Genomic DNA, 27,175 nt, shown 5'->3' on the forward strand with positions numbered 1-27,175 from the left:
TCAGACAAGTGTCCATTCAAGAAGGCGTTGTGGACATCCAGCTGACGGAGTGTCCACCCGCGTGATATGGCAAATGACACTAATATCCGAACTGTGGTTGGTTTGACCACGGGACTAAATGTCTCGAAGAAGTCCTCGCCTGCAACCTGGTTGAAACCCTTGGCCACCAGCCTTGCCTTGTAGCGCTCAACCGAACCATCGGCTTTGCGCTTAGTGCGAAACACCCATTTGCACCCCACAACGTTCATGCTCGGTGTAGCAGGAACTAGCTGCCACGTGTCGTTATGAAGTAACGCATTGAACTCTTGGTCCATAGCGTCTCGCCACTGTGGATGCCCAACTGCTTGGGAATAGCAAGTCGGGTCCGCAGTTGAAGCTGTGAGTGCCTGAAGTTGTTCCCCAGTCCCTTTTGTCATACGCCGTAGCCGCATGACGTGGGCCCGTTCCAGGAGCCGTGTTCGTGGACCCCTTTTCCTCGTTGCACGAGCCGGTGCACAAGGAACCGGTGGTGCTGGTGCACTTGGTGGTGCTGATATGGTACCACTTCCACTTTGGAGAATGGGACTAGAGCCCCATGGTACACTTTGGATCTCAGGTGGCACTTCTCGAACTTTGGGACGAGTTTCTGCAAAAGGAAAAATGGACTCGTCAAAGCGGACGTGACGGCAAGTGTAGGTCTTCCCGGTGTCCAGGTTCATGCAGCGGTAACCCCTAAATGATGGTGGGTAACCTAAGAAGACACAGGGACTCGACCAGTACTCGATTTTATGACGGTTATACGGACGGAGATAAGGAAAACAAAGACACCCAAACACACGTAGATATGTGTACGTGGGTGGGGCTTTGTACAGGCGGTAATAGGGTGTATCAAACTGGAGTGGAGCAGACGGGAGTCGGTTGATTAGGAAGGTGGCTGTTTCAAACGCGTGATCCCAATAGCGTTGTGGGACAGACGCTTGTGCCATTAGCGCCAAGCCGGTCTCGACAATATGCCGATGCCGGCGTTCTACACGGCCATTTTGCTCGTGTGTGTAGGCGCATGATTGCCTGTGGACAATCCCTAACTTTGTGAAAAGTTTGTGTAATTTTTGGTATTCCCCTCCCAAATCGGACTGGATGGACTTGATAGAACACGAAAAGGTGCGTTCTACCGTCGCCCGAAAAATATCAAAGATTTTATATATGTCGGTTTTAAGACGTAGAGGATAATACCAACCGTAGCGGGTGTTATCATCTACGAATAGTACAAAATAACGGGAACCAACCGCAGAAATAACTGGTGCGGGGCCCCATATATCAGTAAAAACTAAATCGAGTACATTATTACTTGACTTGACTACCCTATCTAAAGGAAATCGGGCAGACTTGCCAAGTTGACACGGAGCACACAATTTAGGAACAGTGGTTTTATTGGACTCAACGGGGCATTCTCGTAGAACACGATGAAGCGCCTGACTGTGTGGGTGACCGAGACGCTGATGCCAGACCGCGGAAGTGGCGCGAGCCGAAACAAAAGCATAATGCGCGCTAGGAACTGACAGCGAATACAAGCCCCCCGAGCTTGGCCCTTTAAGCAAGACCGCCTGAGTGATGCAGTCCTTCACAACAAAAAACGTGGGGTGAAACTCAAAATAGCAGTTATTATCTCTAGAAAACCGATTAACAGATAATAACGATGCAGACAACTCAGGAACATGTAAAATACTGGACACTTTTAAAGATTTATTAATAGATGGAATTGCTGCATGACCCACACGCGAGATGGCCAAACCTGTGCCATCGCCCACTCGCAACACGTCGTCACCGTGATACTCCTCGGATTGCGTGAGCATGCTGGAATCGGGGGTAGCATGCATTGAGGCCCCCGTGTCTGGGAGCCAGGTGGTCACCGAGGGCGAGGATGCCGGCGCTGGACCGCCACCTGCAACGCAACATGAGCAGTCGGCGGCGGTTCGGAGTACCGCCGGTAGCAAAATGCGGCGGAGTGCCCCTGCTTGCTGCATATTTGGCAGTGCACCCCACCTGACCGACCGCGGCCTCCTCTGCCGCCTCGTTGATTGCCGCGTCCTCCACCACCACGTGACTGCCGGCCGCCATCTCCATGCTGACGACGACCACCGCCACCACGCGATGCGTACATCGCCGACGGAGACCCGGCCACTGCTGCCGATGTGTGCGTCGGGAAATCATCCTCATGGATGAATTGTTGGGCCTGGAGAAAATCCGCCAACTGCGGAATGGAAACGGGCGTTCCGTTGATCGCCAATGCGGACGCCATTGACCGGAATTCTGGCCTTAAACCGCGAAAGACGTATAGATTCTGCTCCGACGGCGTGAGAGTTCTCCCGGCAAGTGCGAGATCCTGAACAAGATGCTGCGCCCTGCCCAGATATTCGGAGGTGGAGCTGTCTCCTTGGCGAAGGGATTGGATCTGCCCAAGCAGATTGAGACACCGAACCTGCGTGGATGATCCTAAGGCCGTCTCTGCTGCAGTCCAAACACCACGTGCGGTGGTTTGTCCAAGAGCTAGATACATCACCTCCTCAGACAGTGAGGAGATTAAAAGAGAGAGGATTGATGCGTCCTGCTGTACCCAGGCTGCATACGCCGGATTCTCCGTCGTGGAGATGTTGTCGCTGGAGTTGCTGCCGGCGGGGACCTCTAGGAATGGTGAGGGCTGCGACCGTGTACCATCTACGAAGCCCAGCAGACCTTGACCCCGGAGGAACGGGATCACCTGAGTCCGCCAGTATAAGTAATTCCGATGGGTAAGCTTGAGCGACACAAAATGATGCGCGCTCGTTAAAGTGTTGGGGGAATTATTTGGGGAGGAGATGGTGGTCACGGTGCGCTCAGAGCTATTGGACATTGTCGATGGAGGGGAAAAAAAAAATTGCGTGGAATTTGCCTGACTAACTGATACCAGATGAATGTGGAAAGAGATAATCAATTCAATAACTGAAACAGATTACAATTAATACTCTCTGGAGAGAGAACTAACTAATAGCCACTAGACTAGGACTAATCTAGACTACATCATAACATAACATTATTAATAATAATAATAAACTATAGTCTAACAATTACGAACATAGAACTGTGTCCACATTGCAAAGTGGACACAGTTCCACAACATAACTATTCGATTCACCGTGTTACATGTAGTATCTGTTCATATAAACTTTCTCAATCTATTGAAGCCCAACGTTTTAAAAGGCTCTTATTTAAGAAACCTATTGAAGCCCAACGTTTCAAAAGGCTCTTATTTAAGAAACCTTATTTTAATGGCTTCTTATTTTAGTTTTTTTTTTTTATATATAAATTTATTAGGGGTTTTGGTTAAGATTAACCCAAAATGTATATGTGTTGTTATAGTTTTTAGCAGTTTGGAGCAAATTGCTAAGTTATTAAATAATATTTTTGATATTTTGATTAAATATAAAATGTTAAACAGGTGAATTTTTTTAAATTTTAGAGAATTCTCCAAATAATCAAATAACAATAACAATAACAATAACAATAACAACAACAACAACAACAACAACAACAATAATAATAATAATAATAATAATAATAATAATAATAATAATAATCCAAACAAAACTATATAAAAATAAAATTAAAAAAAAACAATAAAAAAAAAAAAAACAAAGAGGAGTCAGAGACTCCTTTTGTAAATGAGAGAGCTCATCTATATAAGAGGAGCAAAACTCCTCTTACAAATATAATTAATTACTTGCATATCAATGTGGGCAAGTATTGAGAAGTCAAAAGGTTCTTATTTAAGAAGTTTCAGCGTTGTGTTCTTATTTTAGTTTTTATTAATTTATTTATTATTTATTTATTATTAGTGGGGGTTTGGAAAGATTAACCCAAAATGTATGTGTTGTTTTAGTTTTTAGCAGTTTGGAGCAAATTGCTAAGTTATTAAATAATATTTTTAGTTTTTTTGATTAAATATAAAATATTAAATAGACGAATTTCTTAAAATTTTGGTAAATTTCCCAAATAATCAAATTACAACAACAACAACAACAACAACAACAATGACAATGACAACGACAACGACAACAACAACAACAACAATAATAATAATAATAATAATTATAATAATAATAATAATAATAATAATAATAATAATAATAATAATAATAATAATAATAATAATCCAAACAAAACTATATACAAAATAAAATTAAAAATAACAAAAAAAAAAAACAAATAAAACAAAGGGGAGCCACATGCTCCCTTCGTAAATGATGCGGGTTCATTTTCATCCCAAATTGAAAATGTTTGAAAAGAAGAGCTCTTGAGCTCCTCCATATAAGAAGTACAAACATAATTGTTTGCCCATCGATGAAGCGAGTATTGAGAAGTCAAAAGGTTCTTATTTAAGAAACTTTAGTTTTGTCTTCTTATTTTAGTTTTATTTATTTATTATTTATTATTTATTATTTATTAGTGGGGGTTAGGAAAGATTAACCCAAAATGTATGTGTTATTTTAGTTTTTAGCAGTTTGGAGCAAATTACTTACTTATTAAATAATATTTTTGGTGTTTTGATTAAAGATAAATTGTTAAAAATGGCGAATTTGTCAATAATCAAATAATAATAATAATAATAATAATAATAATAATAATAATAATAATAATAATAATAATAATAATAATAATAATAATAATAATAATAATCCAAACAAAACGAAATACAAAATAAAATTAAAATTTAAAAAAAAAAATAAGAAGAAGACAAAAGGGAGTTGTTAGACAAAAAGATATATCTTCCATACAAATGAATAAGGATAACAATTCATTTCTATAACTGAGTTGTTAGAGAACGAACACATTTGCAATGTATAAAAATACTAAACAAATAAAATCTTCAAAATTACAGGACCGCATGTGTACATCTAGACATTAGCTATTAATTTGAGCAATTATTTGCACAAATTCAAGCAATGATAACATCAAAATATATAAACGATTCAAATTATATCTTTAATTGCACTATATAATATTTGATGTTCTAATTAAATAATTATATATCGATTTATATTTTCTTAATATATTACAACAAATTCATTCTGTGCATCGCACGGGTGTAAATACTAGTAAATATCAAATTATACATCATGCAATCAATCCAAATCTCAATTTCCATTTCTAAATTCTAAATAAAAATAATTAATATACTTACACTACAATATAACATATTAACATACTATAATATAATATTTATAGTGAGTTTTTTAATTATTTTTATTATTTATTTTCATAAAATTAAAAAATATTTTATTTGTAATAAATTTACTAATATATTTTAAAAACTTAATAAAAAAGATACTAAAATGAACTTACAAATAAATTTTATGTACATTTTATTGCACATCACTTCTTTAACAAAAATTAGCCTTTTAAGTAGCTATTATTGGACTTATCAAATTAAACTAATTTTTTATATAATTAAAATATTTTGGTCCAAAGTCCAAACCCTAAAAATTTTCAATTTAACAGTTCATAAATTTTATGATAAGATTAACATCCCTAATTAACCACGCAAAAATACAAAATATAAGATCAATTAATAATTTTCTAAATTTTCTAGTAACTTGGAGTTCAAGTAAGTTTTCGTATATAAAAGTAAGAGCTGGACAACTCAAGTTCCAGTCAAATAAGGATTAGCAAACACGTCTCCTAATCCGCTATTTATTAAAGCTGAGCAGAAGAGAAGAAGAAGAAGAAGATCAGATCAGAGGAAGAGAAATAGGAAGAAAGGATTAATGGAGGAGAGTGGTTTTGACGACGACTATTCCGACTATTACACATTCTATTCTGTGCGGCCGTATCCCACAGTCGTAGAAGATTGCGCCGCCTCTTCTGCGCCGTCTGGGCCTCACGTCTAGACCACATAGTCTTGTTCTTCTTAGTCTAAGTTAAATACCACTATAATTGTTTTTTTTTGCTAATTAAAGTCACAAGATTTGATTCACTCAAAGGATACTTTCGAATAAAGATTGTGACAGTTTATTTTTAGTCCTTTTTTATCATAACATTCTCATTTGGTCCTAAGATTATTATTTTGACATGACATTTTTTGTCATCCGTCAACAAAAGCGTTTAAATGCCCTAAAATATAATGGCCTTTCGATATTCAATTATGATTTTTTTTTAAAAAAAAAATAAACATAAAAATATAGCGGGTCAAACTACTTTGTATAATAAAAAAGATGGAAATGTACTTGTATTTAATGGCATTTTAACGATTTTGTTTTGGCGGAGAACACAAAATAGAAATGTCATAATAATACTAAAACCAAATAAGGATGTTCTGATAAAAATGACTAAAAGTGGACTACTACTTATAAATCTAGGATCAAAAATGGAATTATCTCTTTCTATAAATTGAAGATATCAGTAATATCTATTCAGAGTTTGATCATATGACCATTCAATTAAAATGGTAAAACATTATATAATAGTGGAATAAGATTCAAATTGACAACTGAATGTAACTTGAAAGTGCAATTAGACCACTAAACGAAAAAAACAATGTAATTAGGCCACTGAACACTCCAAATGTATGCAATTTCACTTGATAGCAGGTTTCCATTCATTTCAACAGGTTGCATGTTTACGTGGAATATGAATAGACATTTTAAATAATTAATTAATACTATTTTCCTTTAGACAAAAAAAAAAAAAAATGAAGGAAAATGTTACTCTACCCTAGCTACTAAAATCACTTCATATTATTCATTCTTTCAAATGTACTTCACTTTATATATATAAGCATAATGGATATGTAATTTTGATTTTTTTTTTATAATCTATGTTGGAGTCGAGTGGAGCTCAAGCTCACAAAATTAAAATTTGGTTGAACTTGAACTTTAATATTTTTTTAAAAAATTAAGCTGACTTTTGAGTTTTGTTTATTCAAGTTTAACTCGCCTCAATTAATCCCTTTACATTGACATATATTATATACAGAGTATATCTATAAAAAAAATTACTAATAGCCCTAAAATTTATTATTATTATTTTTTAAAAAGCCAATTAATTACATTAGCTATAGGATGTCAATCGGACCAGTTCATTCGATTTTGTACTAACTCTATTGGGTCGTCAGGCTTATCAGTTGGGACTTATCGTTTTTCTTTTTGGGTCGGGTTCAAAATTCTTGGCCTTACTCGTAAAAACTTTATACTGTTGAGCTTATCGACCAGGTTCATCAATAACTTTCGACATTTTCAAATTAATATTTTAAACTTTCAATTTAAATAAATTAACATATTTACACTAATAAATATAAACTTATTGATAAGTGTTTAATTGTCTATATTTTTCTCCCTTTCACTAAGCCATTTTGCTCTTAGATTATTCCAAATTTCATTAGTTTAGGACTAATTTGTGTTATTTTGCAAGAAATTTGGTTTGAAAAGCTTTGGAAGCAAAAATGAGTATTTTCATGACCTTTGGTGGTCATTGGAGTCAAAATGAGCGTTTTGGATGCATTGGAGTCAATGGGAGCCGAGGAGAAGCTAAGAGGATGGCTAAAACACTTCCAACGGAGCCTAATGGCATGTTTGGTTCATGGAATAGGTCAGGAATGGAATAACATTCCTTGGAATAGACCTATTCCATCGTTTGGTTGGATCATTTTGTCATGGGAATAACATGCCTAGGAATGAGCTATTACCTTCGCAAGGGGAATAGCCGTTCCTAGGGGGGCTTTGGTATTAGCTATTCCCATGCCCTTGGGAATAGCTTTTATATCACAAATACCAAAAATACCATTTGCACATTATATAATATTTATATTTATTTAATAAATATAATGTATTATATAAATGTATATATTTAATCAATTATAATTTTTATCTATCAATCTATCAATAAATATATATATTAAAATAAATTATTTAAATATATATATATATATATATATATATATATATATATATATATATATATATATATATATATATATACACACAAACACACACATTTGCAGCGTTTGCAATTGGCATTTTGAGAAAAAAAAAATTATTTTCTCAAAACACCCTTGACATTAACTGTATAAGACTCCTTAATTATGGAACCTTGGCTCCTAAATTAAGTAGCCTGCCCATCTGCATGCCTAGCGGATGGGCATTGCAAGCTTGTTTAGCAGATGGACATTGCAATTGAAATTATGGAGCCTTGAGGCTCCTTTTATAGGAGCCTCAAGGCTCTATTCCGTATGGAGCCTTGAGGCTCCTTTTATAGGAGCCTCAAGGCTCTATTCCGTACTTCTCCAAGTGATGTAGGATAAGTGGGAAAATAAATATAAATATAAATATAAATATAAATATAAATATGTATTTGTATAATAATAATAATAATAATAATAATAATAATAATAATAATAATAATGATAAGAAGGTCGGTTCAGATGCGAGGTTCTGACGTTCAAGAATCGTACGAGGATGATCGAGATTTCGGAGCGACAACGGAAGGAGTAAATGGCGTCGCCGCCTCCTCCTCCGATGGCGGTTTCATAGTGAAGTCGTTAAAGAGGAAGAGAATAGATCAAGAGTACGGCGGTAGTTGTTGCGTTATTTGCTTGGAGGAGTTAACGGCGGAGACAGATGCCGCTGTGGTGCCGTGCAGCCATTACTCCTTTCACGACGACTGCCTCTCATCTTGGCTGGAGAGAAGCCCTTTCTGCCCTCTCTGCCATCGCGGGGACATTAGATTTATAATGTCCAATTTTAATAAATTTAACTTCAAAACAATTAGATTTGGTTTGGTTTGGTTTGGTTTTTTTTTTTTTTTTTTTTTTTTTTTTTTTTTTTTTTTCAGAACATCATGTTCTAGATACTTAAATAAGATTTTAGTGACGTTTGAATGTTTGATGAATTGATGCAGATAAATTGAGATTATTAAAGTAATATTGCATTATGATATTACCTATCAAGTATTTGGCTTTTTTTTTTCTTTTAATACATAAGCTTTCTCATTCTACGTAAAACTGATCCTACGACACTCTGTCCAAGAATCGCTAAAGGAGGTAAATTACGAGTTGTCTCGTCAGTCATAAGATTTTCACTTCTGTCTATATACTCTACACACAAAGGATTTTCATTTCTTTTTATCAGTTAAGTTCTCGAATGAACTCCAGGTTTAATTTCTAGTGGGATTCAAACTCCAACAATGTCGTTGGAGCGAGACTTTAAGATGATCAATCGAACTAACTGATGGGCATAGTAAAAGAAAAAGTTTTTGGCTAGTATTAATAATGAAATGTCAACATTTTTTTAGCAGGTCTTGTGTAAAACCCTCTTGATTTTATGACTTTTGGACAGTCAACGGAATCACTACTATTAAAATAACGAGTATATAATAATAATATAGAGAGAATTTAGATATAGTAAATATTTTGTATTATTGAATATTGACTGTCAATTTCCCATGTATGGGCAATCATTATTGTATGGACCATGGTCCACACAAGTTGTGTGGACCATATTTTGTCTACTATAAAATAATGTACATTTAGTACAAAAATAATATACATTCAGTACAAAAATAATGTACATTATATTCAGGGGATGTACATTAATTTTGTTTTGAGTGTACATAATATTGTATAGTGTACATTCAGTACAAAAATAATGTACATTTAGTATATTAAAAATGTACATTTTATTATGGTTCACATAACATTGTGTGGACCATGGTCCATGCAATAATTTGTCATGTATGGGAGTCTATTTAATTATACAAGTGGGTTTAGAGCCCTAAAATAAAATAAATTCTTAGTCTTCATATTATGAATCTTTGTTACACTAGAAATAGGAAGCCCAATCATTATTATATTATGAACACTAAGTTCAATTTTTATTCCATTATGAATAGTAAGCTCAATCCTATTAAACTCCTAAGTTGTTTCGTATTGGTTATCATTCTTGGGCTCTCTCGACCCAATTACTTCTTGGGCTTGATATCCACGAGGTTGGGTCTTGAGATCATTGGCCCGACAAGTAGTCCAAAGGATCAACCTCTTAATATACCACCCATCACTCTCAAATAAGACGTGTAATATTATTTAACTGAAATTTAATATTTATATATAAATAAATAAATAAATATATATATATATATATATATATATATATATATATATATATATATAAATTACATTTTAACTAAAAACATAATTGATACCACATAAGACTGTCTCACCTCATACTCTATCAAAAATTGAAAGGATTAATATTTGATGTACTGTCGGTGTATAGATGCTATACTCCGGCGGTGAAAGAGAATATGCCACATCATTAGAAAATAAAGTCAATATTAACCGGGTCTTTTTTTGCAAAAATATCTAAGACTTGTTTTTTATTAGGTAAGTCTTTTATTTCTAATTAACAAAATATATCTACTTTTCCAAACATATTTATTACTTAATTATTATATATCTAATTATTAACAATTTTACACTTGCAAGTTCAATTCTACGACAGTGACAATGAAACCTGTATCATCCTTATGATTAATAATAACTAGTTTTTTACGCGCATTGCGCGATTGAGATAATGACCAATGTTTTTTTTAAATAAGTACTTTAAAGTATATCAATGCAAGATTATATTGGAATTGTTAATGCATAGATAACTGAATGTTAAATTTGCGTATTTAAATAGGCAATTCTAAGTTTACAAATGCAAGATAATATAGTCAAGATTGATTATAATTGTCAATAAAATAATTGTATAGGTAGGGTTAAAACCAAATACAGGACATAAGGGAGAGCAAATAAAAATTAGGGCATAAAATATTAAATATATACTAATATTGAAGAGGTCACTGCTGATTGCTAGACAAGAACATTGCGAGATAGTTTCTCACTTCAATTTTTTGTGTGATTAGAATACTCTTTTTGTCAATAAATCCCCCAAGTAGTTAATATGATTGGCTTAATTATATTTTTTATTTATTTTTATTTTTTAAAACAATTATTATTATTATTATTATTATTATTATTATTATTATTATTATTATTATTATTATTATTATTATTATTATTATTATTATTATTATTATTATTATTATTATTATTATTATTATTATTATTATTATTATTATTATGTATACCCTTAGGTCATTTTACATGTTAATCTAAACAACTAATTTTTTTAAAATATCTTTTTACCAACCGTTGATATAATTCGCTGGTCAAATTCGCTAATATAATCCGCTAACGCTAACCGCTGATTGTCAAACAAGAACATTGCTAGGTAGTTCTCACTTCAATTTGTTGTGTGATTTGAATACTCTCTTTGTAAATACTAAAGTATTATTTAATTTAATATAAGAGTAAAATAGAGTACTAATTATGCCAACTTTGATTGGGATGAGATTTGATCCTAAGACCTTTCTTATTGAAATCAATGAGTAAGTTAACGGTGAACTAACAAAAATTAACGGAAAAGATAATATTTAACGGAAAAGTTAACGGACAATCATATTCATTAAGGATAAATTAGGAAATCTTAAGGAAAAATTAAAATCTGATCAATCTTAGCCATTCATTATTTGATTAAAAAATTCGACCGCCATTTTTTCTACCTATTATAGGTCTAACTCTCTTGGGCTCTTATTCGTATAGTAGATAAGATAGTAGAAGTAGATATAGTAGATATTGTTAACATGTTCTTTACTTAAAATTAAGAATTCTAATTGAATTAAAATTATTTAATTTTAATTAACAAAAATCATCTAATTCTTATATTATCTAAACTCCTAAATCTATTTAAACCCCTAAATTTAAATTACAACCTTCCTCACTATTACAAACAATTGCAACAGTACATCTAGTAAGAATATATATTCAATAATGTAAAAAAATCAACACTTAATCAAATATTATATAATAGTCAAATTATATCTTAAAACTTATTAAAAAGTTAAAATGTAATATTCAACACAACAGTATCCAATAATGTAAGAAATCAAATTTGTAAACTAGGATGATGAAACATAAAACGAGCCACAAATTTGGTAAGGAGCCACAAATTATTTCTAATAATGACTAAGGTTGTAATTTAAATTTAGGAGTTTAGGGATTTAAATAAATATAAGAATTTAGATAGATATAAAAAAATTAGATGATTTTTGTTAATTAAAATTAAAAATTCTTAATTATAAATATAATAATTTAGAAATTCAGTTCAATTAGAATTATAAATTTTAAGTAAAGAACCTTTTAACAATATTTGTCAATCATAAGGAGGATCGTTATACCCTGCACCATGGCGCGCGTAGCACTGTGCGCCCCGCGTCTCGCAAAACGATATCATTTTGGTAAGTTATGTAGAGAGTTGACGTGACTATGTGTATTTATTTATACAATTATGTGTATTAATTTATACAATTATGTACATTTTTTATACAATCATGTACATCTTTTTTTATACAATTATGTACATCCGAAACAATAAATTTATGTGTATTATGTTAATAGTTGATGTTTATTATATTAAAAGTTTATGTATATTATGTATTATGTCAAATTATATGTATTATCTTTTTTTTTTTTTTTTTAAAATGTGTATTTTGCTATACAATTATATACATTCATGTATACAATTATGTGTATTCTAGTATAAAATTATGTACATTTTTGAACATGAAAACCACATATCTCCATCTGTTTCATCTCCACACGGCGTCTCTATTTATCTCCAAGTGGAAACATTATTTTATTTTTTAAAATTTTATTTTAATCAATTAATGGAATGCCATAAACTTATTTCTTTTAATTTCTAATTGAGAGGATCAACTATTTCCTTCTTCTTTTTTTGTCCACATTCTCAAGTTTAAGAAGAAGAGGTTATGTGCCTCTATCACTTTGTCCTCACCTGGAAGTCTCGCCTTGTCCCTAGCAGGGCCGTATTTTAAGTTTTGGTGGCCCTGTTCTAGTAAATAAATGTGGCCCTACCAAAATCATAATTTTTAAAACTAATACATGCAAGTTTCGAACCTTTGACCTCCAAGTTAAAATACAATAAATACACATTCTTACCATCTCTTCATGAAACCTTTAAAGTTTAATTGAAAACTTTTTAATTTTTATTTTTAAACTAGCTAGGTAAAAATTAAATATTGAACCTCTAAAATTTGGGGCCCCTCTAAAATTGGGGGCCCTGTGCGGTAGCCCAGCTTGCACAGCCTAAAATCCGGCCCTGGTCCCTAGTGGAGACATTAATTTATTCATTTTAAAAAATAATTGTAATGACATTAAAATGATATTGAAACTAATGATTTTATCGGATTAGGCGTATCATCAAAGTGATCAAACTAGGTTATTAAGGGTGAAGTTGTAAGAAACATGAATATCAAATAATTTAGACGTTGGCTTAGCTTACATGTGCTCGCTCATTTGATCCACAATGAATATTATTGAAAATGAGTCTTAAATCTAAATCAATAGAAAAACTATTACAATTTCTAGACGAATTAAGTAAATTGTCAAATAGAAGAAAAAGAAGAAGATAATAGATTACGGAATTCAAGTATTCGTTGAAAAGATTATGATGTCTAAATGAGAGTTGAGACTTCTATTTATAGTATTTTTGGAGTCGTCAGACCACCAACGTATCCCCAGAAATTCTTGACCACCAACATATCTCCCCGTCACCAAGTCGCTTTCAACCTCCGAGCCCCCTTCAATTCCCCTTGTTGTCGTCTCGCATCTGGCTGCCTGTCGCCATTAGCAACACCCAAAATGTGCCACTTCTTCACATTTATACTCAAAGAATAGTGATTTTATGAACCTGCAATATTCGTAGTGACTCTATGTATGTAATTGTAGATTTATTTTTTTAAAATACCAATATAAGTGTAATTTTAAAATTTTCAATTGAAAGTTTGTAATGATATTTTTTTACATTAATTTTATTTGTAAAAAAAAAAATTAAGTTGAAAAAAATAGTGAGAAAAATTAGGGACCACTTGGGTTCATGTTACATACTACACGTCATGATATAACTATTATGTTTACTGAAATCTCTTTTGAATTGAAGGGTATTTTTCTAAACCAGTGTCCATAATAACACACAAAATTAATTCTAACTTGAACTAATAGTCAATTGAATTGCAATTATAATTTTCACATTCACGTTAAGCAAGAACTTCAACTTTTTGAGTTCTCAAGAGGTGGCAGTCAAACTGTACTCAAAGAATCACTATCTCATCCACGTCCTTTGAAAATGGTAATTAATGAAAATTAATAAAAAATTTAAGATGCAATGTATGTATAAAATATTAAATCAACAAATAATATAATAAATTTTGAATTTTTCAAACATAATTCAAGTCCGAAAAAGGTCAGGATAAAAATAATTTTAATTTATAATTTTTCAAACATAATTCAAGTCCCAAAAAGATTAGGATAAAAGTTTGTGGCCTTCTACAGAATTACATGTATATATACCTTAGCCGTGCTACAGAATTAATTCACCTACTTGTATAGGCAATTACATATATACTTGGAAGAATTACATATATACTTGATAAGTTAGGAGGAATAAGGAAACCCTAAAGAAGAAAGAAAAAGTCAGTAATGGAGAAGGGTATTGACCTATTTGCATGTAGTTTTGCGGTTGGCTTAGGCTCGGTACGGCCACATAATCCCGACAACTATGATTCCGATTCTGATTCTGATTCTGTTCTCAACAATGAAGAAGTAGCATATCTTTCCGATGATGGTTCTGTTCTTGACAATGAAGAAGTAGTGTATCTTTCCGACGATGGTTCTGTTCTTGACAATGAAGAAGTAACATATCTTTCCAATGATGATTCTATTCTCAGTCATGAAGAAGTAGCATCCAATGATGATTCTGTTATCCACAATGAAGAAGTAATAAATCTTTTGGACAATAATTCTGTTCTCGACAATGAAGAAGTAACATATCTTTCCGACAATGATTCTGTTCTCGCCGATGAATTAGCAAATTTTTCCGACGACGGTGGTGGTTCTGTTCTTGACTATGAAGAAGTAACATATCTTTCTTACGATGCGGAAGCATATCCTACCGAAATTATCTTAGTATCCGGCGAGAATTCCGGAGCAGAGGCAACGAGGGGCGTAGATCAGAACAGGGAGGCGATCAAGTCGTTGGAGAGGAAGATAATAGAGTACGATGAGAGGGATTGTGGCGGAGGAGACGGTGATTGTTGCGTTATTTGCTTGGAGGAGTTAACGGCGGGGACAGTGGTGGCTGTGATGCCTTGTAACCATTGTTCCTTTCACGACGGCTGCCTCTCAACTTGGCTGGAAAGAAGCCTTTGCTGTCCTCTCTGTCGCCGCAAGATTCCCGGCTCGCCGCCGCCGGAGCCTTTCCAAGAGCATGATCAATACATATCCTGATACCATGCGGAATTGGTAAAACATACCCATAGTTTTTTTTTTTTTTTCTTTTTTTTTTTTTTTTCTTTTTAAGGCATACCAATAGTTAAGATTTGTATCATTTTTGTAGTTTTTAAATACTTCTAAAATCAAAGATTTTAATAAACTTTTATTGATTTTCATATCATAAATTTTTTTTTTCTCAAATTGTTGTGAACAACCGCATGCGGTTAACAAAAGGAAAAAAAAATTATTACAAATATAAACATAATAAAGTAAAATCAAAAGTATATATATATATATATATATATATATATATATATATATATATATATATATGAATATTGTGAAACTATAGTAAAATTTTAGGATGGTAAATATAAAATTTTCTTTGTTTGTATATTTAGGGGAGAAAAGTTATTAGAGAAAGTTTAGAAGTTAGGAATGAAGTAAAAAAAGAATAAAAATCAAAAAATAAAAGTTTTATATTTGAAAAGAATAAAAAAGCTTTGATTTGTTGATGTATTTAGCGAGAAAAAGTTGGTAGATAAAGTTTAGAAATTAAGAGAAAAAATTTACGAAAGTTTAGAAGTTAGGAAGAAAATAGTTCATAAAGAAAGTTTAGAAGTATGGAGTCTGAGAGATTGATTTCAGCTATATATATTAGTGAAGAAAAACAATATACTACAAAGAAAAAATAATGAAAAAATAATTTGTAGATTTTTTAGAGGGAGAAAAAACTTGTAAAGTTTAAGATGGAGAAAAAAATTGTAGAGTTTAGCTAGGCATGAAGAAACTGTATGATAACAAAGAAAAAATAATTATTAAATTTAAGTATAATGTTTATAGTTTTAATAGGGAGAAAAAAAACAAATAAAGTTTAGATAGAGAGATGAAACATTCAGAATTGTACAAAGAAAGTTTAGAATTCGTAAAAACAAATAAAGTTTATATCAAGACTATGTGGTCTAATGGTACCCGGGTTGGACTTTCATTTGGAAGGTTACTACAATGTAATAGGGCCAGTAACATTCAAAAAATAATAATAATAATAAAGTTAAGTTCATACAGAAATAGGGTACTGAATTCATTATATCCTAAATTGAATTTAATCCACCAAGCTGATAAGAAAATTAAAAAAAAATACAAGGGAAATAACATGAGACTAAAAATATTAAGCATTTAATATGGCAAGGAATATGCAGACACATTGGCAAGAAATGATCTTGTTGGATAAATTAATTGATCTACAAACTTCATTACAGAATTTCTTGATAAACAATGTTATCAGTCACATTTGTAGTACTTGTATATATCCCTATGAGATGTGAGTTCGGGTGTGGGTGTTTTATGTCGTCCTCAAGGAATTGGGGGTTATGACTGTGACAACAAGTAACTAGGCACTAGCACTAGGAAATATTCAACAAGAAACTAAGCAATAATTCATAACAAGTTTTAAAGTTACGGTAACTAAACAAAGTAATGCAAACTCATATATATTAACAAAGATATAAACATGAAACAAATTAAAGAAATATGAATCAAGTTAGGGAGCAATATCTTATAAATGCATAACGCAACCTAAGGATTGAGAAAAATCACACAACCAAACAATTGAGGGATTCACGTAGGAATTCAAGTCTAGAAACCATTCTCATGATAAATAAATTAAACAAGCTAAAGAATTACCCATTCTGATCTCGTGGTGTATCAATTCAAAGTTCTTCAAGAACACAAAGAATAAAGAGTCCCGAATTTCTCCTATTTTCATAGGAAGAAATCGGGTTTATTCAATGAGTGACTCAGAATCTTGACACATCTCTCATTGTAGCCAAAACTCATCCAAAACATGCTCAAGATCCCTAGGTAGAAAAAAAAAATCCATTTTATGCACTAATCACAAATAAAGCATAAAGATATATAATACAACCCTAATTCAAGCCCATAAACTAACTACTCATAATTAAATTGTATAATTAAAGCAAAAGCACAAGCAATAAATATAAACATTGCAAAAGAAAGAGTTAAGGGAAAGAAAGCTTATCTATAGAAATGAATGATAGAATCTTGAAATCCAAGTGTAAATCCGTTGATACAAGCTTCAAAGATGAATAAGAACCTAAATTTAACCAAAATATGAAAAGAAGTGAAAGAAATCAACTAGAGTTCATCTAGAAATTAGATTCGTGTAAAAATGTGTGGACTGTGGTCCACACACTGAATAACAATTGGGGTCCCATCAATAATAATTATCGATAAATTAATAAGAAAATTGTCTCCATCTGTCTCCCATATCCCATCAATAATAATTATCTGTAAAAATTATCTATAAATTAAAAAGAAAATTGTCTCCATAAACTTTTTTTTCCATTCATCATTACTATCCTCAAGACAATAAATATTATCTGATTAAATTACAACATTATTCTTACCTGTCATTTTGCCAAAATACAAAATTACTATAAACAAATTTAAGAGTGTGCAATCGATTAATCGAACTATTTTAATCAAAAATTTTAAAAGTTTAACTGTTAATCGAATCAAATTTTGTATTATCGAATTTATTAAATCGAATTTTTTTAATTAATCAAAGTTTTTTAAGTTAAAGCTTTAAATCTTTCAAATAATACTTATAATAATAAATTCAATTAAAATAATATATATAATAATAAATTTATACTAAAATATACAAATACAATACTATAACAACATTGCAAACATAAAAGCACAAATTATAAAGTTCAAATATTTATATATATTTGATTATATATATATATATATATATATATATATATATATATATATATATATATATATATATATTTAAAATTCCGTTAACCATTCAGTTAATTCGGTTACGATACATTCAAACTGAATTCACTGTTGACCGAAATTTTACAAATCTTTTAACCATTGATAGAATCAAGAACGATTAACTGAAACTCGCATGGGCAGCTCAACTGGTTATTGAGGTGAAACTTTGGAAGAAGAATGATTAACTGAAATTCTTAAATGTTAACATACTTTCACATTTTTCCAAAAATAAAAAGGCTAAAGTGTCATTGCGCACCATGAACTATAACGGATTCTTCATGCCGCACCATAATCTTTGATAAGTGCTATTTAGGTTCACGAATCATTAAATTATTTTCGCTAGAACTTTTTACAGGTTTCTTTCAAAGTTGTAGGTAATAATATGCTGATGTGAAATTTTTTTTTTATTAACCTGTTTTAAATAATTGTTTAAAGTATGACATGGCAGGTTTGTTTTTTACTAAGACCACTGTTTTTTTTTTTTTTTTGACCACTGTTAATCTGTTATATCGGCAATATAACGAGAAAAAACACAGTTCCGGCGAAAATAGAGGAGACGGTCGCTGCAGCTGCAAATGGATAGCGGCGGTGGCGAGCAAGGACATCGGCGCCAACGGCATTCTCTCTGGCCTCCTCTACCCCGCCGTCTGCAATTCTAGCTCCCCCAGAGAGGCCCTTGGTTGGTCCACCTCGCAAGTGCCCTCCAGTGCTTCCTTGGCTACTTCATACGGCTAGCTGGCCTGGCCGTCCTCGGCACCATCCCGCGCCCGCCTGTGCCGGTTATGTCCCTCTTCATGTTCATCGCCGCTCATGCGCAGACATTTTTCAAACGGCAAATGTTGTTACAGTTACAGAATTTCCCGCAGTATAGCGGCACTGTCGTGAGAATCATGAAGGGCTTTCTTGGCTTGAGTGGAGCAATACTGTGTCTCAGACATTATTCAACAACAACTCAAGCGCATTTATTTTGATGCTTTCATTATTGGCAACTCTAAATACCCTTGTGCTCACGTGCTTGGTGAGAGTACGTCCATCAGACACCTCCTGGCAATGATGAGAGACATTTGAATAAGTTCTTGATTATTTCATTTGTTGCGGCAACATACATCACTATTGCCTCTGGTTTCCCTTTAAATTTATATATATACCTGGATGGGTTCCCTAGTAGTTGACATTTGCTATGGTTCACAATGGTCATTTGATGCGTACAATAACCAAAGAGATATTTGGAGTTCTGCATATGGGTACTATATTCAATATAATCTCCATAGCCAATCTTGTTGGGTTATTTATACTGTTATATCAATTTTGGGTTTTCACTTTTCAAGGAAGAAAAATTAAACATCAATAAATAATTCTAATCTCCACAATTTCCACAAACGATTCCCAATCTCTCATTCCTTGGCTCTCCACCATTTCCTCCATGGATTTCTTGAAATCCGTGTACGGGTCGTACGATTCCATGGCCATCACCATGCTCGCTGCTTCTCATTCTTCTTCCTCGGTTTTCTTGATTTTCCGTCGGGGTTGCCGTCATCGCTGCCGTGGCTACGATGGAGGAGATGGTGTTGTCGATCGAAGAACATAACAGGGGTACGGTACACATCAGCACATTGAAAAAATAAGATGAAAGTAAGAATTGACTTTAATAAAAGGTCCACATAAGCATATTACCATGTCATCAGGGTAACAGGAAACCTGTAAAAAGTTCTAGGCGAAAAAAATTTAATGGTTCGTGAACCTAAATAGCACTTATCAAAGATCAGGGTGCGGCATGAAGAATCCATTATAGTTCATGACGCGGAATGACACTTTAGCCCAAAAAAAAAAAAAAAAAACATACTTTCACAGAAATTTGTACACCCTACCAAAATTTATCTGGTAATGTGGACAATGAAGGAGTCCAATTCTTTTCGTGTTCCGCCGCCGTCCATCAACGATCTCTTGAGAGCGGCGCTTAAATCCGCCGCCTTTCTCCTCATTTCTTCTCCTTCCGGGGTATCCATTAGCAGTACGATGCACTGTTCAATTGTAGTTGATGTCACAACTTCTTGCCGATGCTCCCAATCCCTCACTAGAATTCCGATCCCGAGGAACTTGGTGATTAGCACGGAGTGTCTGGGCTGGTCGGAGTGCATCAGCCAAGCAGCCATGGGAACTCCCATTGACATACTCTCCATGCACGAATTCCAGCCGCAGTGGGTGATGAAGCCGCCGGTAGCTGGATGTGCCAGGATGTCCAGCTGTGGAGCCCAGTCTCGTACGATGATTCCTCTTCCTCGAACTCTCTCCTCGTATCCTTCCGGCAACTGATCAGATCTTCGGCCGTCGTCGCCGGAAAAAATGTCTGCGTTATCTGCATCTCTCAGCACCCACACGAATTTCTGCCGGCTTTTCTCCAACCCATTTGTCAGTTCTTTGATCTTTTGGCCGGACAAAGTGGTGGTGGTCCCGAACGAAACAAATACGACGGAGTTTCGCGGATGGTTGTCGAGCCAGTGGAGGGATTCGTGGCGGCGGCGGCGTTTGTCGTCGGAGTCTCTTTGTTCCGGTATCTCCACCGGATTGAAAGGGCCAATAGCCCATTGCTTTAAGTTTCCAAGTACACCTTCCTTCTCGAACAAATCAAGAAATTGCCCTTCGATTACCCTGTAAGTATTGTGCAGGACACCGGCGCTATTCCCGAGAAACTTCTCTTGTATATGCCAATAATCCCAAAACTCGTCGGGAAAAGTCCCGTCCAGGGACGGGATTTCCCGCAACACTCGAGGCCCATCGGCAGGGAAAGCCTTTCCGGCGACCTCCAAGAAATAGGTGTAGATTTGGAAGACGGAGACGCTGTTGAAAAAGTAGCACTCGGCGTTTGGCAGCGAGGGAACGTCCTGGACGACCCAAGCCATCGCACAGTCATAAACAACCACCACTCTCCGGGCCGCGCCGCAGAGGCGGCGGACGAGGGCTTCGAGAGGGCGGCGGAGATGCGACGTGGCGAAGAACAATGGGATTATTTGGGCAGGGAACTTATCCGGGGAGTCAGGATTGGGAGGCAGCGTTGTCTCGAAAGGCCGCAAGGAGAAGTCATGGAAATGAAGGTCGGCGAAGTCCCAGTTTTGGAGGCGCAGCCTGGCCTGGCAGTTGTGGGTGTTGGTTCCGACGTAGTGAACTGGGATTTTGTAGGATGAGATAAGGCGGAGAGGTGGAGGAGCTGATTCAGGTGGCCCTGTGCCGGAAGTGGCACCATCACCACCGCTATGTCTACTGCTTCCCCATTCTTTATCTCCATTATTTGGATAATAATAATTTTAGTAATATAATAATGCATGTGATAATGTGTTGTGTCGTTGTGATATATAGAACAAATTGCACTTTTGGTCCTGTGACTATTAGGGTACTGATAATTTGAGTACGTGACTTTCAAAACTCCCAATTTAAACCTTTAACTATGCAATTATTAGCAGATTTGGTCATGCCGGCCAAATTGCCGGCCAATTTTGGCCTGAAAAACATAAAATGTTTCGAATTAATTTGTGATGAGGGCAAAACCGTCATTGCATGTGAATTTATTTGGGGGAAAAACACCTTCCGGTCAGTCAGTCAACAATACACTTGTATATTGGGGGGAAAGCAACGAATTGGGGGGAAAATCCAAAGAACTTAACCTCATCTTTGACTACTGGAAGCTCGAACGAAAGCAACGAATCCGTGTACTGCGACTGGACATCATCTTCGACTAGTCATCGCAGATTGCATCTGGAGCATCGATTGTGGACATCATCTTCTGGGTTTGGAGAGTGCGAAATTCATCGTCTGCGACTGGAATGGCTCTACAACTAAGTAAGAAAAGTTTTGTTCGGAGTTAAAATTTGATGAAATTGATAGTGTATGACCATATTTGTTGTTTGGGTTGACTATTTTGTGTGTGTGGAGTAGAATGACAGTTACTGCATATCTAGGGTTTTGTCGTGGGCTTTATATATGCATAGAATATATTATGTACTGTTGTTTTGTTCTGCGGGGACCATTTCTGGGCAAGTTTTTTGAACATTTTGTCTTATTGTGTTGTGTTGTGTGGGCACCACCACTATATTTATACTTTTGTCAAGATGCCATGTGCATAAACTGGGATTAGGAACCATTTCTGTATACCTTTATTGCTTTGTGGTCTGTGGGGTCCAATATGTTGACTATTGCATACGTAAATGCTTTCTTTACATGGGATGGAGTTGGACCTTTTTCTGTTTCCCTTTTCCATAATGGAATAATAAATAGGGTAGGTGAGGTTAAATATATGGGTGGTGATGTAGAAGTGTATGACAGAATGGAAGCTAGGGAAATTTGTTTACAAGTGTTGAAGGATATGATAAAACATTTAGGGTATTGTGAAGTAGGAGCACTAATATATTGCCTTTCGAATGATGGTTTGAAGTTGCTACAATCTGACATGGATGTAATATGTATATTGAATGAGGAGAACCCAGACAATATGTTGGAGTTTTGGGTTGAAACAATGGATATGTGGACTTGATTGATGCTGATATGGAAGTACTGGAGACAGAAAGTGATTGGGAAAATGCAATTGAGGTAGAGTGTTTGAAGGTAGATGAGCAACTTGCAGAACAACAGAGGCCTGCAAACTTAGCAAAAGAAGCTAGAACTGTGGATGATGCTTGTCTGCAAATTAGCAAAAAAAAAAAAAAATGATGACAAAGGATGAGAACGAAATTAAGTTTTCATATGAGGAGTCAATTGTTGATTCTGATAGTGATGTTGAGGGTAAGTGGCCTATATTTAGAGCTGCAACAGACATGAAGGACCCCCAGTTTAGCTTAGGAATGACTTTTGCATCTAAACAACAGCTTAGAGAAGCTGTGCAAAATTATGCTTTCAATAATGGCAAAGAGATTAAAACTCTGAAAAATGACAAGGAGAGGATGATTGTTAAATGTACACAGGAGGGGTGTCCTTGGAGAATAGGGTTGAAGAAAGTTCTTGGTTCACTGTCATGGAGGATTTTGAACATGACAGATGAACATGAAGGGTGTTCTTGGGTATGGGAAAATTCTATGGTTAAGTTTTCTGTGGTTGCTAAAAGATGGTCAACTGAATTGCAAGACCACCCTGATTGGATGATGAGAAAGTTCAAGGATAAGGTGTGCAGTCAGGAGGGTTTTTATGTTAGCAATTCACAAGCCTATAGGGCTATTTGGAAGGCAAAGAAGCTAAGACAAGGTAAGGTGGAAGATGCCTTTAAGAAGATATGGAGTTATAAGGAAGAAACATCAAGAACAAACCCCAAGACAACCTGTCCTGTGAAACTCAGTGACCTAAGTGATGAAAGTGGCAATTCTAGGTTTTTGAGAATGTATGTGTGTTGGGAAGCTAGCAAGCAAGGATTCAAGCATTGTAGAAGAATTATAGGTGTAGATGGCTGTCACCTTAGAACTTAAACAGGTGGGATGCTACTAACAGCTATTAGTATTGATGGTAATGATAGTATATTTCCACTTGCATATGCTATTGTGGAAGGGGAGAAAAAGGAATCTTGGACATGGTTTCTAGAACTTCTGAAGACAGATTTAGAAATAACTAAGAGTGTTGAAGATGAATACTGCTTCATTAGTGATAAACAGAAGGGATTGATTCCTGCCTTTGAGAGTGAGCTACCTGGTGTGGAGAATCGATTCTGTGTGAGACACCTTCATGCAAATATGAAGGTGGCAGGTGTAACACCCCGAAATTTTAAAACTTTTTGATCTTATTATGCGAAAGCAATTCTATTAAGTAGATATCAAATGAAACATTCTAAACATAGAGTCGGGGGTGTTATGCCACATCTGAGCTAGAGAGCTCAGATGCACATGCTATTCTAACTGACTATCCTCAAATATTGTCATTACATCATCAAGGCACGTAGGGTGAAAGAAAAGACTAACTATCTAATCCGAGTTCTTCTAGCGTGCTCCGGAAGCTAATCATCTGTGCCTGAAAGCCAAATATATCTATTCAGCGAATGATGCTGGTAACCCACTCTAACGCGTTAAAATATAATATAGGTAATTATATATACATAGATATAGTAAAACTATTTTGAAGCAGGAAGATATATACTTAGGAGACTCTAGTTTTAAAACCTGGATTAGACTCGACAGATAGGAATAAACACATTTAACAACGATAATCAATTATATAAAGGCAACATCATAAATACGCATATCTAAGGTCACAGTTCACTTTCAAATCATTCACACCATCATTCAATCAATATCCTTGTCAGACAAGCACACTTTGGTGGCGCCACGGGACCAATCGCATGCCCCAAACATGAGGGTTAGCGCATATAGCGCTAACACGGCCCCGCAGCACCCTACCTCATACCGCAGCATGAAGGAATTGACCGCAGCCAATTGTATAGACCGTCGATAGTTTCAACGGCAGATCACAACCCTACACACCGTTGATGCGTTCAGTCGGTGGACTGTGATCCTCTTTTGGGGACTGCGACCCTACACACCGCTTGACGAACTCAGTTGGTGGGTCGTAGCTGATCATAACCCTACACACCGCCTGAGGGACTCATTCGGTGGACTATAATCTTTGGGGACTACGACCCTACACACCGCTGGCACATACACTCGGTGGATCGCAGCCGACCATAGCCCTACACACCGCCTGACAAACTCATTCGGTGGACTATGGCCTTCCTCGGGCTAGTGGCCCTACACACCGCCTGACGCGTCCAGTCGGTGGACCACATCACACGAGGCCCATGAGGTGGACCGCAGCCCTAGAAGTGAGTCACTGACCGCAGCCAGGATAATGAACCGCAGCTCATGAGTAACCAGTTTGAACGCAGCCAAGATAATGAACCGCAGCTCATGTATAACCAATTTGATCGCAACCAAATTGGGGTATCATTCACACATAACACATAGTAAGCACATGCAACCCATATTAACACATTGGGAAAGGGGAGAAAACGTATAATGAAACCTATGCGTGGTCATCCACATACTAGGAATAATCCTAAGGGGTTCATGCTCCTTTCACCTAGGCCAACGGAATACCAATTCAACTAGCATGCGATGCTCAAGATTCTTTTATCCTACGAACGGTACCCGAAACATCAAACTAGACTCATGCACGACAAACGGAGTCCGTTGGGACACCACGGGGGCTGGGGAACATCAAACGGGGAAGCCAAAGTCCAAAGTCGGAAAAATCCAGCGGGTGGAGGGCCACCTGCCGGCGACGAACCTCCGGGCAGCGAGTGCCCGGTGGGCAGTCGTTTGCCCGCCAGCTGCCCACTGCCGGTGGCGTTACTTCGGGCAGTGGGTAGGTGGCGGGTCCCCCTACCCCCACCTACCCCTCACTGACTCCTTTTCCAAAATATAAGTCCTGGGATCCTCCGTGGAACCCGAAACCATGCTTGGACACTTTTAAACGCAAATGACGACACCACGTAGACAATTAACGAATCAAAAGCAAGAATCACATAGAACACATCCTATCATGACTTCTAAACATAATCAACACCCGAACATGTGAATTCCCACCCAAATATACCAAGAATATCCCAATACGAAATTCACGATTCAATCTAGGGCTCTAATCATATTTAAATCATCAAGATCATAGTTCATCTTTAATATCAAGAAACATCAAGATTTATCAAGAACATCACACAATCATCAAGATCCTCTTATCATCATCAAGATCACACATAAAATCATCTCATCAATCATCAAGATCATAATTATCATAGAAGATTTCATCAAGACACAAGCATATAGAAGGAGCCAAAGAAGAAGATTATAGCAAACAAAATAGGTTTTGTTGAGACATGAGTTACCTCTTAGCCTTAATTAAATTCCTTGGCTATGAAGGGTCTTTCTTTAAGATCTCTTCTTTCTTGATTTCTCCTATGGGAATTCTTGGGAATTCTTGTGTGGTGAAAGTTATTGTGGTGTGGGTTCTAGGTACCTCCTATGCCCCTATTTATATATTTAAGAGTCCCAATTAGGGTCTAAATGGTATGGGCTTGCTAATTCTATTCCTTATAGGACTAAGGGGTTAGTTTTAGGGATAAGGGTCCATGGACTATGGTGGACCCTTCTTAGTTAATTAATGGATTTTAATTCTCTTTTTAGGGTAATTAATTAAATAATTGGTTTGGGTTAGGGGTCGTAACACGGGGTGTTACAGCAGGTTTCCAAGGGAAGGCACTTAAGGACTGTCTGTGGGCTTGTGCTAGGGAAACCACTTTGAATGCATTCAATGTTGACTTAAGTAAATTTAGGGGCTTAGATGAAGATGCATACCAATGGCTTGGTGAAAAGAGTCCAACAGAGTGGTCTAGATCTCACTTCTCTACACACTCTCACTGTGACATGTTGGTAAATAACATCTGTGAGTCATGGAATGGATCTATAAGGGATGCAAGGGACAAACCAATTATAGAATGTCTTGAAATTCTTAGGAAAATGTTGATGGGTAAATTCTTTGAGAAAAAACAAAAAGCAGCAGAGCGGAAATCTTTGATATGTCCTGCAATTGTGAGAAAATTGAAGAAAATTGAGAAGGAGGCAGCAAAATACCTGGCAACACAATGGGATTTCTTCAAGTTTGAAGTTGGCCATTTATATGGGGATCAACAAGAGGTTGATCTGGAGGTGAAAAAATGTTCTTGTAGGGTGTGGGACCTAACTGGCATTCCATGTAAACATGCCATATGTGCTATATGGAAAAAGTATAGAAAGGGTGCAGTTACTGACTTTGTCCATCCATGTTACTCCAAAGTGACATACTTGAAGGTATATGCTGGTTGTATCAACCCTATGACAGGTCCAGATGAGTGGCCACAATGTGACAGAACCCCACCATTGCCTCCTTTGTATTCTGCCAAGGTATATATGCATTGCCTAGTCATTAATGATTGACCTATCTATGAACTTTTATTTGACTAAATTGATA

The 27,175-nt window shown here is 35.5% G+C and overlaps 3 protein-coding genes and 1 pseudogene across 3 annotated transcripts; 2 read left to right on the forward strand and 2 right to left on the reverse strand.

Moving 5' to 3' along the window:
* Positions 1-1,885: 1,885 nt before the first annotated feature.
* On the reverse strand, positions 1,886-2,869 carry LOC109169389. Its single transcript, XM_019318271.1, has one exon. The coding sequence runs from the start codon at positions 2,867-2,869 to the stop codon at positions 1,886-1,888; it is 984 nt and encodes a 327-aa protein (XP_019173816.1).
* Positions 2,870-14,605: 11,736 nt separating this feature from the next.
* LOC109169390 (E3 ubiquitin-protein ligase Praja-2-like) lies at positions 14,606-15,412 on the forward strand. Its single transcript, XM_019318273.1, has one exon. The coding sequence runs from the start codon at positions 14,606-14,608 to the stop codon at positions 15,410-15,412; it is 807 nt and encodes a 268-aa protein (XP_019173818.1).
* Positions 15,413-20,040: 4,628 nt separating this feature from the next.
* On the reverse strand, positions 20,041-21,496 carry LOC109169489 (annotated as a pseudogene).
* A 1,409-nt stretch (positions 21,497-22,905) lies between these two features.
* On the forward strand, positions 22,906-26,975 carry LOC109169391. The gene is made up of 4 exons (XM_019318274.1): positions 22,906-23,545; positions 23,657-23,926; positions 26,411-26,874; positions 26,958-26,975. Exons 1-4 carry the CDS (start codon positions 22,906-22,908, stop codon positions 26,973-26,975), a joined length of 1,392 nt encoding a protein of 463 aa, XP_019173819.1.
* Positions 26,976-27,175: the final 200 nt, after the last annotated feature.

This window comes from Ipomoea nil, unplaced genomic scaffold, assembly GCF_001879475.1.
Source record: "Ipomoea nil cultivar Tokyo-kokei standard unplaced genomic scaffold, Asagao_1.1 scaffold3314, whole genome shotgun sequence".
Lineage (NCBI taxonomy): Eukaryota > Viridiplantae > Streptophyta > Magnoliopsida > Solanales > Convolvulaceae > Ipomoea > Ipomoea nil.